Source organism: Parus major, chromosome 1A (genome assembly GCF_001522545.3).
Source record: "Parus major isolate Abel chromosome 1A, Parus_major1.1, whole genome shotgun sequence".
Classification (NCBI taxonomy): Eukaryota; Metazoa; Chordata; class Aves; order Passeriformes; family Paridae; genus Parus; species Parus major.
In genome coordinates this window covers 37989044-38005599 of record NC_031773.1, presented here as the reverse complement: position 1 = coordinate 38005599, position 16556 = coordinate 37989044, and the positions used below count along the sequence as shown (strand labels likewise).

General features: G+C 36.5%; 1 protein-coding gene across 13 annotated transcripts in view; it reads left to right on the top strand.

Annotated features, from left to right (window-relative positions):
* Positions 1-16556, top strand: part of PPFIA2 (PTPRF interacting protein alpha 2) — a 283735-nt gene that overhangs the window by 237906 nt on the left and 29273 nt on the right. For all 13 annotated transcript variants that reach the window (XM_015628393.3, XM_015628390.3, XM_015628392.3 and 10 more), the window contains 5 exons: positions 1152-1389; positions 3198-3227; positions 4119-4249; positions 4764-4918; positions 9133-9226. In XM_015628393.3, the coding sequence (XP_015483879.1) occupies positions 1152-1389; positions 3198-3227; positions 4119-4249; positions 4764-4918; positions 9133-9226 (648 nt within the window). The remainder of the gene's footprint in view (positions 1-1151; positions 1390-3197; positions 3228-4118; positions 4250-4763; positions 4919-9132; positions 9227-16556) is intronic.

The following is a 16556-nucleotide window of genomic DNA, read 5'->3' as shown; positions in this document are numbered from 1 at the left end:
TTTGTTTTTAATTTACAAACACTATAAGGGTTTATAATTTTTTTTGAGATATCAAAAGAGATTAAATTGTGTTTTGCCTTAGATTTGTTTTATTATACAACATGATTCAGGATTTAGATTAGTAAAATGAAAAACATTGCTATAATTCTCTTTCAAAATATTAATGGCCTTTAAGTTTCTTCCCTGCATTATTTAAAAAAATGGTAGATGTTTTATACAAATTCTGAAATGGATGTTAGGGAAGAAGATTTACCACTGCACAGGAGTTTTTAGGTTTCTGTTTTCAATATATTATGGTTTTATGTATTGTACTTGCTTAGTTTCACTCAGAAAAGTCTGGTTCACAGTTTCAGCCTCCCCAGACTTCATATTCTCTCATTTCACATTGATCCCTCATAATTTTTCCTCCTTTTTGCAAAAAAAAGACTTCTCCTAGCAAGAGTTTATAGGCAAATGACTTATAAAGAAATAATTTACTTTAAAGACATTTTTCCATTCTAGGTGCAATCACAATTGAAAAACAACCAAAGAACCCAATGGAAGCATCCTGTTGAGGTGATAGATGCTTAAGAAGCTTATATTGCTTGCTAACAAGAAAGCAATTTTAATGAAATTCACTTAAAAACCCAGGGCTTTAGAAACAGCTATCATTTTTTGATCAAATTATAGGGGTAAAACAGACAATTTGTCTTGCACATTCTCTTGTTTTATTAATATGGATTATTTTAGCAATTCCCTTCTTAAAAGCCCAATTTCATTTGACTCTTAACTTTGTGATTTAGCAAAAGATAATCAGATGAAGCCAACGTAAGCTTGGAATTAGTTGTCTATGGTAAATCGGATTGTTAATCCCCCTGCTCAATTCTAGCTCCTTTGCAAAAGACCCAATATTCCTGAAATGTCATACATCAAGTCTTGCTGTTGATCATATTCTTCAAACAGGTTTTGAGGATGGAGGAGTTGAGAGAAATAATTTGATAACTGGTAATTAGGAAAATAATATTGGAAAAGGGTATTTTTTAGTTATCTGTGATACTCATCTTTCTTTGCTCTTACTTTCAAATCTCATTTGAAATGAACTGGTTTCTAGTTTTGCTCTGGGATTATGAAGAGACAAATACAACAAGAGTATTCTTCTTTTACTCAATAAGGCTAATCCAAGAAGAGAAAGAGTCGACAGAATTGCGTGCTGAAGAGATAGAGAACAGAGTGGCCAGTGTGAGTCTGGAAGGCTTAAATCTAGCCAGAGTCCACCAAGGCACCTCCATTACTGGCTCAGTGACAGCATCATCACTTGCAAGCTCATCTCCTCCCAGCGGACACTCGACTCCCAAACTCACCCCTCGCAGTCCAGCCAGGGAGATGGACAGAATGGGGGTTATGACGCTGGTAAGAAACCTTACGATGACAGTATTTGATGTGATATTTCTTGTATTAAGTACTTAATCTTTTCACTGTATGACTGGCTCATCTCTCTAATTCTTTATTCACATATTCATCATCCATACAGACAGGAAATTCTCTACAATTTGGACATTGGTCATCTTTGGGCTTTGTTATAGTGGTTTTGAGCATTGCATGATTCACTAGAGGCATAGTAATGGGATTACTGAGGGTCTTGAGCCCATAGAGTATGGAACTAATAAGAAACAGTAATTAAAATTACTTGTATGTAAATTACTTGTATGAATTACTTGTATGTAAAAAATGTTTACTAATGGAAAGTTCTTAAATGGTACAGTTATTACACAATAGTCTATGGAACTATTGATGTTTAAACTTCCAGGACATGTCTAGAAAACATGAAGATGTTTCACCACTTCTTATATGTGGTACACTCTTTTACACTTGCAGCAGTTTTTATGCATTCTTCATTTCATATGTCATGCACAATGAAATAAGCTCTTGGTTTCCATTAATTCATTTAACTGATATATTTCAATATTACAGGTGGCTCACACATAGAGATCAAGCCACCATGAAATTACTGTGCAAATAATTTCTAAGTTTGAGAACACATTCAAGCATGTCTGGTTCGATTTGGAAAGGGATTTACAAGGAATTTAATTTTGATCCTAGACAAAAAGAAACAGTACATATGTCAAATATCAGAAGATAGTAAGCATATACTATATTTAAGATGTACAGCTCTGATACTAATCTGAGTACAGATGCAGGGTTCAGTGTGAGCTAGCCAGTTTGGGGCTGGGGTGAATTAATCCCTTTAAGTACTAGGAGAGAATCAAATCAGCCCACTCTGCTGATCTCATACAGGGAATAGAATAGGGTATGCATAAGCCCATTTTTTGTTTACTTTTTCTCTGATAATCATAATTTCACCAATATCCCCTTGTGGTCCCTTCCTGGGAAGCAACAGCAGCACAGATTCCCTGCAGACCCCTTCCTGACAGAAAAGTTTGCTAAAAACAGCTGGAAATGAAGCCTGGCTGTTCATTCTTCTCAGCTGGGAATAAGGGGTTTTGTTGGTATTCGTTGTCAAGTATTCCCTTTTCTTGGGAACTGACAGCTACTCATACCCCCCTCTGCTCCTCCCAGTTTAGTATGGTGTTTGCTGCTGCCTTGGGATCTGAGGTCAACAGGGAGGAGGTCCAAGCAGGCAGTCATAACTTATTCTTTGCTGCCCCAGTTCCCACACCTGAACAGCAGAAATGAAAATATTGGTTGCATAGGTTATTGTGGAGGAGGTGAGTGTGCAGGCTGCTGTGCTGCCACCCACTTCACTGAATCAGCACCTTCCCAAAAGCACAGTCTGGTTCCTGTTCCCCAGCCGTCTGGCTGTGGGTAAATGGCAGTGGTTGAACTGCCCCACCACCAGACACCTGCACTGCCTGGTGGCCTGGATTTGAAAACTGTACCTATATAAAAACTCAAAAATAGTGAGTACTACTACAGGCTTGAAATTTCCAATTCTTTGCTAAGTTTATGAAATTGAAAGAGAGTGTTTCTTTAGGAAAAACACCCCCAAACCTACTTTCCCAGAATGATGTATTTTTCAGGGGTTATTGTATATTATTGCATCAAGTGTATAGTTAGTATATAATATAGTAAGTATTAAATTAATCTTTGCTTCCTACTTCATGAATGTGAGAACAACAAATGTGAGACATTTTTTATGTTTCAATAATATTTATTAATCATTATTTTTTTGTTGTTGCCTCTTTTGTTGTCAATCTAAGCCAAGTGACCTAAGGAAGCATCGGAGAAAGGTATGATACTGGGGGTGTTTTAAAGTTGGGGAAAGCACATTTATTTTATTCCCCTGCTATTTAGATAACTGGGTCCCTTGCCAGCAACTACATCCCCTCCTCTCCTTTTCATTCAATGCCTGAACATAATAATTTTAATCCTACCTGGAAAAGCTTCAGGGGCCACAGTTAAGCCACAGAATCAAGGCCCACCAGTGATCTCTCAGAGTAGCAGTCTCACAGCTCAAACTTAAAGGAACACTTATTTTTAAGGAGGTATGGACACAAAATAATTACCTTCAAATGTATTTTGGCCACTTTCTTGCTGGAGGAACTACAAACAGATTCCTTGAAATCTTCTGGAGAAGTATTAAGTTGTTTACAGAGCTGGTACTGATGATGAGATTCCATGTCAGAATGGTGTTTAAGATAAATCATTATGTGCACTGACAAAATTCCATTTTGTCTATGCCTATTGTCAAGCATACTGACTATTCTGGTAACACAATATGAAGAAAGTGGTTGTGTTTATGCCTGTATTCCCCTGCTCCCTTACATCCCTGAGAAATTTAGTTAACCTGAATAATCCTGTTTAGTGCAAGGGACCCACACCTTCATGTTTAGGGACTACCTTCATGTTTAGACCTTCATTGTGTCAACCTGTTCAGCATAAAGGGAATTAGCTTCTTCTACAAGCATAATGTCATTACTTTCAAATATGTGCTTTAAGGTGCCTTATTTAGGCAATTGTTTTTCCCAACAGCATATTTAAAAAAAAAGAACCCTTACAATTTGCTCAAAAAATTGCTCTTGATACTTTACATGCTTCAGTCCACTTGATAATTTCATGCAGCATGTGTTAAAACGTTCTTGAAAAGCTAATAGGCTCTCATTGGAGTCTCTCTCCCCCAGATTGCAGTAGTTGAGGAAGATGGGCGTGAAGATAAAGCCACAATCAAATGTGAAACTTCTCCTCCTCCAACACCCAGAGCTATCAGGATGACTCATACCCTTCCTTCTTCATACCACAATGATGCCAGAAGGTAAGATGGTTGCACCGTGGATCGGTACTTCACAGTATACCACATACTATTATTTTCAAATCACGTTGTTTAAATATTCCAAAATGACCTGATTTCTTCTCTGTTTCTCATGTCATGAGAAAAAAAAACCTTACCCCTTGTCTGTTGCATGACCCTGAAAATGTTCATCAGTGCTAAAGTACATGCTGGGTATTTCTATTTTGAGGTACAGTATTGATGGCTATTGCAAGCAACAATGCTACAAATCCTAGAAATAAAATCAGAATGCTGACTACTGTATTTTTCACAAATTGTTCTTAGCAAAGTTAAAATACTTATTTTCAGCCTTGCCTGACAGAGGAAGTGTGCTCTTCTGTTGCTCTGTATGTTGCCAAATAATTTTAAGATGCGATTGTTCTATTTGTTGGGAGATCATTACTAAATTATAACCAATTAATTTATTTGCATAGCTGCTCAGAAGAAAATAAAAATGTTGACATGTTATCTATTCTATTTCTTTATTATCATTTTGCAGTAGTTTGCCTGCTTCACTGGAGCCAGAAAGCATTGGTCTTGGCAGTGTCAGCAGCAGTCAGGACTCCCTGCACAAAGCTCCCAAAAAGAAAGGAATCAAGTCTTCAATAGGACGATTGTTTGGTAAAAAAGAGAAGGCTCGACTTGGACAGCTCAGTAAGGAATTAGTGGTAACAAGATAAAGTCACCATTTCACTGCCATTTTTCCATGTTTAATTTTTCTCTTTTTTTTTCCAGTTTCCAATTCGCTCATTTTTCTGTTTTGTCTGGCACAACTTTCCCATTAAATTTAATTGTTATCAGCAGTTATATTTGTCGAGAGCTTGCAGTGACAGTAATGTAAATGAAAGGAGAGTTCTGGCACAAATTAATGGAGTCATCTTCACTGAACCTGGTGCTTCAATAGTCTATTGAATTAGGGTAGAAATGGTAACACTGTATTCTTGAATAACCACATAAAGAGGAGGTGAGAAGTTAATAAGCAACAAATGGCTTTAAGTGGTGTACCTATGTGATACAGGAGGTCCTTGCGTAGCTGCTTTTCAGATTTCAGTGTGTCAATAGATGCACTCTAGTGCCTATAGATGAATGTCCTCAGGATAACTCTTTAGTTATGCTGCTCACAGCAGTGCTTATCTTTCTTCCTACTCCTGCCCTTTTCACTTGCCAAGACTATTTCATTCTATTCCATTCATGGCAAAAAATTTCAACTGCCTATTTCTGTAGGATATGTCTATATGGACACATGCCAACACAAGTATCAAATTGGAATAAATGTGTCAATAAAATTGAAATACTGTCTCTTTCCTAGTCAAGCAGATGTCACATAATACAGATTTGTGAGGCACTAAATTTTACTGCTTGGTGACCATGTAACACTTGCAAAAGAATTTTAAGGCCTTGCAGTAATTGTAAACACTTAAGCAGCAAGGATAAGCCTGAAATTAAAACCCTACATGTATTGTATTGCAATGTGTCCTTATCACAACTAACAAAACCATTGCTAAAGTAGTACAGAATTTATAAAAAGGTAGTACTAGGTTTCTTCTCTCTGCCTCTGAAAAACATGTATTCTTGAAAAAAAACAACCAAAAAACCTACTTTCAATTTGTAATCTGAATTCCCTTTTTTTCCTCACTATGGAATAAATAGAAGTGTTTTATTCAATCTTTTGAATGAGAATCTATAAACAAGTCTTTCAAATACACCTGTATGACACCATCTGCATTGATGGATATTATAACTTTAGACTACATCTAAAGTTAGACTTTATTCATTCAAATTTACATTCCAGATAGCCCTTTTTTTATATACTAATGGTTTATACATAATAATCTACAATTTATCAGTAAGTCAGGAACACAGAGGACAAAGATGCAATAAATGTGTTGGTCTTCCCTCCAGCTATTTGAAATGTGGAACAAAAATGAAATAGCAGCTTCAAAGATTATCTGAGTAGCAATGATGGGGCAATAGGTTAATTCATAATACCCACCATGATTAATAATACATACGTGGAATTTGATAAAGTCCATTTGTAATTCCCCATACTAGGTCATGAAATTTCTAAAAGATTATAGTGATTTGCAATTATATGATTTTTTGGAACTTTGATCCTTTAATTCAACAGTAAAGGTTTCAGTATAATGCACATTTTAATTAAGCAAGTAGGTTTACTAGCATGTATAAAACGAACAGTAAGACTGTTACCTAATCAAAAGGTAGGAGCAAAATATTTTTCAGAAATTATAAAGACATTGAGCAGCTGAATTACAGGTAGTTTTGCTCATCTTAATTTTTAACATGTCAAAAGAGAAGCATTTATTGAGAGGCTGTTTCCATTCAATGGCAATATCATAGAATCATAGAATATCCTGAGCTGCAAGAGACAAGGAATATTTAAAAAGAGCAGTTGTGGTAGTACTTGACTCAATTTCACAACAGATGTGCAGCTATAAAATTAGGAGTTCTATTTGTGGTAAGATACTGCATCACAGAAATTTATATAGCAAGTCCTATCACTGTGGCACTGCAAAATATTTGTATGGTTTCATAACCTAAATTTATTTGCAAAATCAATAAAATAATGTATTTCATCTGCTTGTTTAAATTAAACACTCTAATTTAATTTAGATATATGCTCCTTATGTTCTTTAATATGGAAAATACCTTTTCTTCTAAAAAATATATTTATATACTCTTTTTTAAGAAACAGTATTGAAACTTCTAGATTTGGATTACTAAGTTCAACAGAGCCATGCTATTAACCAAAATATTTCCTTGCTCTGTGCTCTTTGCAAAACCCTGAAATTATTCCTTTTCAACTCCTAAACTTTCTATAATTTTGTTATTTTATTATTTGATAATTTTACCTTCTCTGATAAACCATTAGCACTGTTGTTCCAAGCCAAATTCATGCCTTAGGAGACCTTTCTCAGAATCAAGGTGCAAGATTTCTGGATTCTTCAAGTTTTCTCTAAGTTCTTGTAGAAGGAAAAAGGAATGATACAGGCAGCACAAGTGCACTTTTTTTCCTTCTTTCCTTCTTTTCTTCTTTCCCTCTTTTCCAGTCTTCTCTCACTTGCCAAACACCACATTAGACACTTAGGTATTCTCATCTTACATTTTAAGTATTCTAGGCCCTAAAACAAACAATACATTCCAGGCATTTTTTAGAGTTGTCCAAGCAAGCTGATCTGCGTGGCAAATGGAAAGGTCAGCTTGTTAGGAATCTTTTATTGTGGCCACATCCAATACAAGGTACGCCCAGTTATTTGAAGTCTAGATGTACTGGGAGAATGGAGACATTCATCATGCCTAAACTACTCTCCAAGCTGTAATAAGCCCTCATTTCACTGCACTCATCCCATCTCTATTCAACATACTGAGGGCTGCACTCTCAAAAATGTGGTATGTTGATTGCTTGCTGAATGAAAAATGTTATCCAGAGTCAGCAAGCATTTCATGAGATTCTATAAGACTTGGACAGACAGATGAAGTAAACAAAAGTATGCATTTGTGTTTTCTGCATTTCTGAGATGCAGAATTTGTATTATTCTCATTGTGAGACTTGTGGAAGTAATGTTCTTTTTTAATAAAGTAAAAAGTTGTCTAGACAAACAGGAGTGTTAAAACAGCACCTGCTTTGAAAGAACAGGTTGAACCCAAACTTAGAAGTTTGTCATAGACATGATGTAGTAGTAGGTTTTGTTCTGCTTTTGGTTAAGATGTATGTAAATCAAACTTGTAAAAGACTGTGGTGCTATTTCACTACATAACATTTATGAATTATTTTATTATTAAAATCAACATATCAGGACAGAAATATTTCAATTTATTTTGTGCTTTTTTATTATGCCCGTGCCCACTCTACAATTGTTCACTATCCATTAGCTGTGAACTAAGAAGTTGCCATTTTCAAGTCAATCATCACCATTTTACCATACTGTTGTCTTCTTTCTTGTGCCAGTTACACACCTTCCAGCCTGGAGCACTGGAGGAGTGCTGCAATGCCTCTGTCTGCACACATTAAAGTGGGAGTGAGAGGACACTGAGGAGCCAGGAGCCTGTACTGAGCTCCACGAGCAGGTCCCCTCTTCTTGAATCAGGGCAGTGATAAAATAGTCAGACCATTTTCCACTTCTGCACTAGGAAAGTCGTGTCAGTGGCCATGTGGATCATACCAGTCATGCCCTTAGTTTATAAAATTATCTTATTTTGGACCACATGTCCTTGCTTCCTGCAAGCTACTTTTGTCAGTCTGTGTAAGTTATTCAAGTTCCCTTGACATTGACAGGATTTAGGTGCCTACAAGACACCTCCAGGGAGATGTAGGAGGCTTTTTACTTCTCTGACAGATTCTTTCTGTCATCTCTGGGAGTTTGCAGGGATAAGGACATCTAAGACTCTCTATGAAAGCAAAATGAAGACTTTAGCACTACTGCATTAGGTGATGCTGTATTATGGCAACAGTAGAGAGACAGTTCTAGAGAATGCAATTTCATTTGTACATTTCTCAACTAAGATTAAAAAATGGTGAGAGCATTTCTTAGCACCACGAGACTGAGCTTTAGGAGGCAAATAAAAATAGGCAAAGGAGATAAGGGTGCTCTTGTCATACATTTCTGCTAAACACAAGGAGGAGAAAACATTTTTTTTCTTCTACTACTTTTTCCCATGTAGTAAATGCTTGTCAGAATTCACTTCTGCAGGTGATAGATGTTCTCCACAAACACCAGATGTCACAGCTTAAGGAAGCAAACATAGATGATGATGGTGGGTGGGAGGGGAATTGAAGGGCTGAGGAGGGGAACAACAGGAAGAGAGAGAAGGGAAAATATGGTGGGGGTTTTGTTTGTTTTATTTTCCAGGAGGTTACATGGAAACAGAGGCAGCAGCTCAGGAGTCTCTGGGATTAGGCAAACTCGGAACACAAGCAGAAAAGGACAGAAGACTAAAGAAAAAGTGAGTACTGTTTTTATGTGACTTTTTGGCTGAAACTTGATTCAAATATCAGGATTTTTATTGTTTTACTCAAATGTGGAATGAGAAGCAAAGAACATGTACTATGGCATTTTAGCAGTGATGTTGCTTTCCAGTGTAAAAGTTTTTAAAGCAGCATATAAAATATAAGGGAAAATATTGTCTGTCAATTGTACAATATTATTTTATTTGTGAAAGAACATAAATTTATGAGAGACATTTTTCCATTTCACATTGTCATTAATCCTGTGCTTTTTGCCTTCTGTGCAATTCTTAAAAAATAACCATGCATTTAATGACTCCCTATGTAGATTTTCTTTTTCAAAAGTGTGAAAAACCTTTTTTGTATTATCTAGTGAACAGAGTGTTATTTCTGTTTCTAGATGACAAAGGCTCCCTATAAACCCTACCAGCTTCACTTTCTTTATGCCTGACAGCAAATGCAGACAATAAGAAACTCAGCTTTTTGTTTGCATCAATTATATAATAATTTAATGCTGTCTTTCATGTGCCTCCTTGTAAAAACAGCACACTGACTCCTAGCAGCTGCCAGGAGCTATGAAGAACTAATAAAATAAGGCTGCAAACACAAAAGAGACCTCTTGGTAGCATTGCACTCCCAGTGTAATTAGAGGGTGTCAGAGAAAAAAGCTGGTACTTAAAAATGACTTTTCAAATTAATTCTGTAAACAAATAGGTTTATTTTTCATCCATAATCATTAACTTAAATGTTATTATTTGGATTCTGAAAGCCTATTTTTTTAATTTTCTGGGTTTTCAGGTTTGTTTCACTCTTTTAAGATTCCTTTGCTGAGTTTCAGGAGAATTTGCAATTCTAACTTGAATGTTTGAGCTTCTCTTTAAATTTTTGTGTTGAATATTTTTAATCACTGCATTCCTGTCAAGCACTTGATGAAACATAACTTTAAATGTACACATCCATGTAATGTACAATGGCAAGCATTCTGTTTCAATCAGCCTCAATTTAGCAATTAAGGATAGAGAAGTAGTCACTGTGCTAGCTGAAAGAGAAGAAACATTTTAAATTCAATTAAGATACTCACAATAGCATTCACAAGGATGTTACAGTTGATGAGTGTTGTCCCTGTATTTCTTATCTATACATTTTTATCACTAATCAGTAATTTTGGAAATATATGGATGTAGATTATGTTACCATGCTTTTCTTTACTAAATCTTTTTACCTTTACTAAAGGCATCATTGAGGCCATCATTACCATTAATAAAGAATATAATTTAATTTTCAGAAGCCTTTTTTTTAAGTCTCAATGTACCTTCCAGTTCTGAGGGCTGAATGTATCACAGTATTGAAATCACTTTGAAGGGATAAATGCATTCATTTTGTTCACTTTCTTATGTGTTAGTTCTTTAAACACACACAACTGCAAACATGACATGACTACTTCATCTATAGATTGCCTACCAACTTTTGGGTCTGTAAATAATGGGTGTGCAGATAATCTGATACTCAATTTCTGTCCAATCTCACACAATCCCATGCTTTCTACTTTTCAAGTCTTTCCTTTTTTTTTCTCCTGTGTCTGTCTGTCCTTGGTTCTTTATGGATTAGATATAATCAAAATATCCTCTGCTGGAAGGAAAGGGATCTTGTCTTTGTGACTATGACTATTCTATTAGTCTGAACTGTATATTATATGAAGTATATGTTCTACAACTATTTAATGAAGAAATTTAATTTACTGTGTTCTTTTTAGGGTTTCCTATGTTCATAGTCTCACTTTAGAATCCTCAGAACTGCAGAAAGGTTTACATACATTGCTAGTTTACATACATATGTATGCATATGTGATATCATTGTAGAGGAACCATAATAAAGGAAAAAAATGTTGCTTATTGGGTTAGAGATATACAGGAGGTTCTACTGAATTATGGATTATGGTAGTCATTAGGGTGCCAAGCTGTCAATAGAGTGTAGGAGAACTAACACCTCCTTGTAAGAAATGCAGTCAGAGAATCACAGAATGGGTCAGGTTAGAAGGGATCACAGTGGGTCATCTGGTCCAACCTCCCTGCTCAGCAGGGTCATCCCAGAGCACATGGCACAGGGTTGTGTCCAGATAGTTCTTCAATATCAGTCATTCATTTGCATGTCTTACCTTGGAAAATATTAAATTGAGACAGTGCAGAAAGTAATTTAAATAAAAAGTTTGTTGCAGTATGTCACATTTCATTGTACCAATATTTAACAATGCCTAATTCCCTCTGGAAGCAGCTTTGCCATACACACAGTAGGGGCAGGATTACTGAACTGTGTCGTGCAAGTGAGGATACCATGCTATGTAACATTAATGGTGGTGGGGATGTGTGGGAGGTCTTTGTAAGTCAATAAGAGAAGTCTGAGAGTCATTTTCTGGCTTGTGATGCAGCAGTAGGAACTATGGCAGTATAATTGAAGTTCAAGTGGTTGATTCCTGTTTTACTGCTAAACAAAACTGCTCTTTTACTGCTCTACAAACCCTGCAGAGAGTGAGCACAGTCACTGGAATACAGAGCAGAGAAATTCACCTTGTAAGAATTTCTAACTGACTTGGATTAGGACATAAAAGCCCAAGAGAACCAAACCCACCAGTAGGATAGTTAAAAGGTACGCTAAAGTTGTGACTTTGTATTACATTTCAGGTCTGAGAGAGCTTTACTTATGCTGGCTTTTTCACTCCCTTTAAAAAAAATAAAAAACCAAGGCCAAAGCAGACAAAACCAAAAGCAACCTAAACAAACAAACAAACCCACCAAAAAAAGTCAACAATACAAAAAACCTTGAAACAGTGATGCCAGAACCAATACTCTTTTCTACAAAACAGGTATAATACCACATACTGAAACTGTGTTTCTTTTGACACATGCAAGTTAGGTGGAATGGCTTTCAGCCCTACTAAGTGCTCAGCAAACATCTGAGTTGAGTCGTGGTTCTGGTGTAGGAAAGCAAGGATTCTTCCCTTGCTGTGAAACAGGTCAGATTCATCACTGTGATCAACATATGAGTACTGTGATAGTAGTCATCTGTTGCATTCTGCAGCTGCAGGTTCACATCCAGAGAAACTGCAGTTACCAGGAGCCAGCATGGGACACCAACAAGATGGGCTTCTGTTCATGAAACCATTTATTCAGCATGGGAACAAACTCAGATCCAGAGACAGAGAGCCCCAAACAGAGGCAGGGTGAGGGGTTTTGAGGGACAGAACCAGGGTGGAGTTCAGGGTCAGGGACCACTAGGAACACAACAAGGGAGAAACCCCAGGGGCTCAAACCCAATCAGAACTCCTTGGCTGCCACCCCACGAGGGGTCTGGGGTGAGGAAACCCTTCCAGGGTTCTGCTCGCAGGGAACATCCTCTGAGGCAGAGGATAGAATTCCCCTCTTGCCCATGCCTCTCACTTTAACAATACTTAACTGAAATTAAATCTTTGCCCCTCTGGGCAGGGGCACCTCACAGTCATCGTCTTCAGCAGACTCTGCTTTGATTTAGTTTGTCATTGTAAAATAACAGATTCCTGTTAAAATTATATCCATGGTATCTCTTAACTGAGAAATACTTAAAATGCTAAATTTCTCATTTTGCATTTTTGAATATATTTAATTTCATCAGTAATTCCACAAAGATGCCCCTTCCCCAGGGATGAAGATGCATGACATTTCAAATTGTGATGCCAGGTGCTGCAGCAGCAGGTTCTAATGGTCCATCAGGTGTCCTGGGCACCTGCTGCCTCAAGCAAGCGTGGTATGGAACACACTGTAGTGTTATAGTGCTTTAGCCCAATTTGTTTGTGTGCAATCAGGTACTAAATAATACATTTCACTCTGAAAAGTGTAATGAGAGAGTATGGTAATTCTGGAGACCAGTTCTCTCTCTGGTGATTACAGTGTCATTAACCTAAATTTGAAGGTTTCCCTGCTTCTTGTTTAGAAGATGCTATTTAGATGTAAAATTTCTTTCAGTTTCAATTGACTGCTTAGACGTCATTAAAATGTAATTAACAGTTTGTCTCAATGATATGCTAGACCTTTATAAACCTCCAACAAGAGTGTCTATTCATCCAAAATTTGGTTATTACAGTAGATTTATTAGGAACAAGTCTTACTCCTAAGGCATCAAAGAGAAATTAAGGAAGCTGTGTAGAATTTTTAAATTATACTAAAACATCTCTTATAAGCTGAAAAGATGAATTTAAGTTGCCTGACTCATCCATAGATGCTTACTCTCAGACATTAAATAAATGACAGTTTTGGTTAATACTGAAGCTTTTTAGGTCTTACTATTTGTAAAATGAGCACACAGTTCTAGGAAACAAAATATGGGGGTAAGGTGTATTTAAAGTGTTTAGGGTGTTATTAATTGTTTTGTGAAATTAGGTGATGTTGGGATGTATATGTATTTGATTTTTATTATTTTATTATTTAATGGACTTTGTATTTCACTTCACTTGTTCTATATAAAATGTGGTGAGGTTTTGTGTACAGAATCTTCTGCTTTTTGCCAGGAATTTCGGAGCCTGTTTGCCTAAAGAGTAACTTGTTCAAGAAAACTCAGGGTTTAGGATTAGAATTATGACACAGATACCGTCTGTCACAGTTACATTCATTTGAACCCCCCAATGATTTAAATAGTTTACACTCCTCTAAACCATACCTTTTAATTAAGATAAACTCTTCAGAAGGCACCCATCAGAAAATGAAGAACAGAGCTTTTCTCTTAGTATTTTTTTTTCCTAGTGATTAACCAGTCTCCCTCTGGAAAACAGAAAAATGGAAAAATTCCACTTCTGAATTTTGTAGTTGACTCCAGCTACCATTCTCTGTGACTGTGTGTGCACTATCTCGTATGTTCATGACATCATCCTTGGTGGGTGTTGTGCAAACTGTGCACAATGACTTGGCATTCACACAGGATGGTCATGATAGCCCAAGCCACAACCCAGCATGGGAAGTTCAGGTCAGTCCAGTTTCTACTGAAACTTGTAAAGATTCCTGAAAGGTTCAGGTAGAGTCACAGTGTCCTCTGGAACAGCAGAAGTTGATCAGTGTGTGTCCCACAAGACAATTCATACATCAGAAAATGAGTAGATAACTCTGTGGCTAAAATAAAACTGTATTCCCCTTAAAAGTGCATATCTCCACTGACCTCATCACAGGTGACAAATTAAGGCACTTAAGAGAAGCTGTATAAATGTTTTACAGTCCTTTTCACTAAAATACCATACACTGAGCCCTTTATGAAAATATTCTTTTACAATGAACTCAGCCAAGCTTGAAATATTATCAATAAATAGAGCTGTGTTTGCTTCTCTTTTTGCTATAACTATCTGAGTGAACACCAATTGTTTTCTCCTCATCCACAGTTTTACTCAGGAATGATGTCAAATCACCCTTAGCTAAAAGCTTCACTGGTGGCAAATACAGCTCTAGAGTCTTGCTTTGTACAGTGCAGTACAGCTCCAAGGGCCAGGAACCCTCCTCAAATGTAATGTTTGATGTTATCTGCAGCAATATGCAATGTAGCAACAAATAGGTGTCTCTCTGAAGAAATACAAGACATATGTATGTCATATGTTCTGTGAAAGTGTGTAATGATTGGTCATAGCACTGACATTTCACAGGATGTGCTGATTGTATCCCCAGTAAGGCACCAGCATAAGGCAAGGTTTGAGAGACATTTGGGTGCTCTGTAGTCCTAGATTGCCTCTCAGAGGTGGATTTGACCTTGTGCATGCTGCTAGTGCAGTGGGAGATGGGCTTCTGCCATCCCTTCTGCAGCAATCCCAAGGACAAATTATGTTATCATTGTATATTTTGTACAAATTATTACAAAAATCCCTGAAAAAGAATTCACGTGCAAGACAGCTATTCTGGATCATGATGGCAGGACCCAAGTCCAGAAGCTGATAAATACCCCAGTTTATTAATAGGAGTCAAGAGCAGTACTTTAGCCTCTTCATATTTGTTTGATTTGACTTTGGACAAGAATATATTAACTCCGTATTTCCAAAACAAGCTTAAGATGTGAGGTTTATATTTTCCAAGGAAAATCAAAGTAAACCATTCTTTCCCAAGAACCTGGTTTTGGGGGGATTTACTCCACAGCTACAAGTTTTTGTTTGCCAGATACAGCTTCCTGGCTTCAAGTGCATTGCAGGAGAGCCTTGATGTGCCAGGACATGTACATGTGCTTACATACATGAATAAAACTCTTGTAAAATCAAGACCTAAGCAATTCTCATATGTAAAATTATGGTGTAAAAAGAGATTCTTATGATTCATAGCTTTATAATTAACTTTGCAGAGAGAATTGCAATGCTGTTAAGTCTCAACTGACTACATGTTAAACAGCAGGAGCACTGTATGAACAGAAGAGCATGTTGGATTGACTCTTCTTTCTACTTAGGGGGAAAAAAAAGGAAGGATAGATGTTGATAATCTCATTACATAAACAGACTTTCATTTTTTTAATGGGCAAATCCAAGTTTTAGATCTCTGTCAACAGGCAACTTGAAAAAATATCTAGCTAGACTATTTTGTGGAATTTTGTGGACTATTTTGTTTGAAACACTGCAGTTGTCATGTAATTTCTTTTGAATCCACATGATGCCCCTTTAATTAGGTTAATTAATTAGGTTTCATTTGTGTAAGTGCAATTAGAATTTGATGTAGTGTATTTCTGACTACAAATAATTTCTGTCCTCTGCAGTATGCAAATAGCTGTTTCTAATGATTTTTTTAATTGCACGTTTTAGAAAAATTAATCCAGTTGGATTAATTAGGATATTTTTCTGTGCCATCTACCTATATGCTTAGTGCTTATTAAACACTATTGTACCTTAAACATATGCAATTTATTTTTTGATGTAGCTCTTCAGAATACAATGTCTTTTTCACCTCCAATCTTTTATTTTCTGAATCTTCAAAGGAAAATTCAAGTTTTGCATTTAATTTCATGCCTTCCTACCTCATCTATGAAAAACTCCCTGATGTTAGGAGCTTTTAGCCTGATCTTTAGGGTTTTTTTCCTCCCTTTCTAGCAAAATGTGTTCCTGTTTTCTCATTCTGGTGAAGGAAAGAGGTGTTCAGTATTCTGATATGCAGTTCAGGATTGTCTGCTGTGTGCAGTGTGGTTTTCTCTTGCCTGGATCAGTGTCTAGTCTTTGACCCACATAAAGATGAACTTTATTTTTAGGCATAATTCCTTTATCAAATATTTTAACTGGAACACTTTCAAATCATTAGCCAGTCAAAGCTTCTGCAATATTAAAAAAGTGTCTTGCTCTTACATTGATAG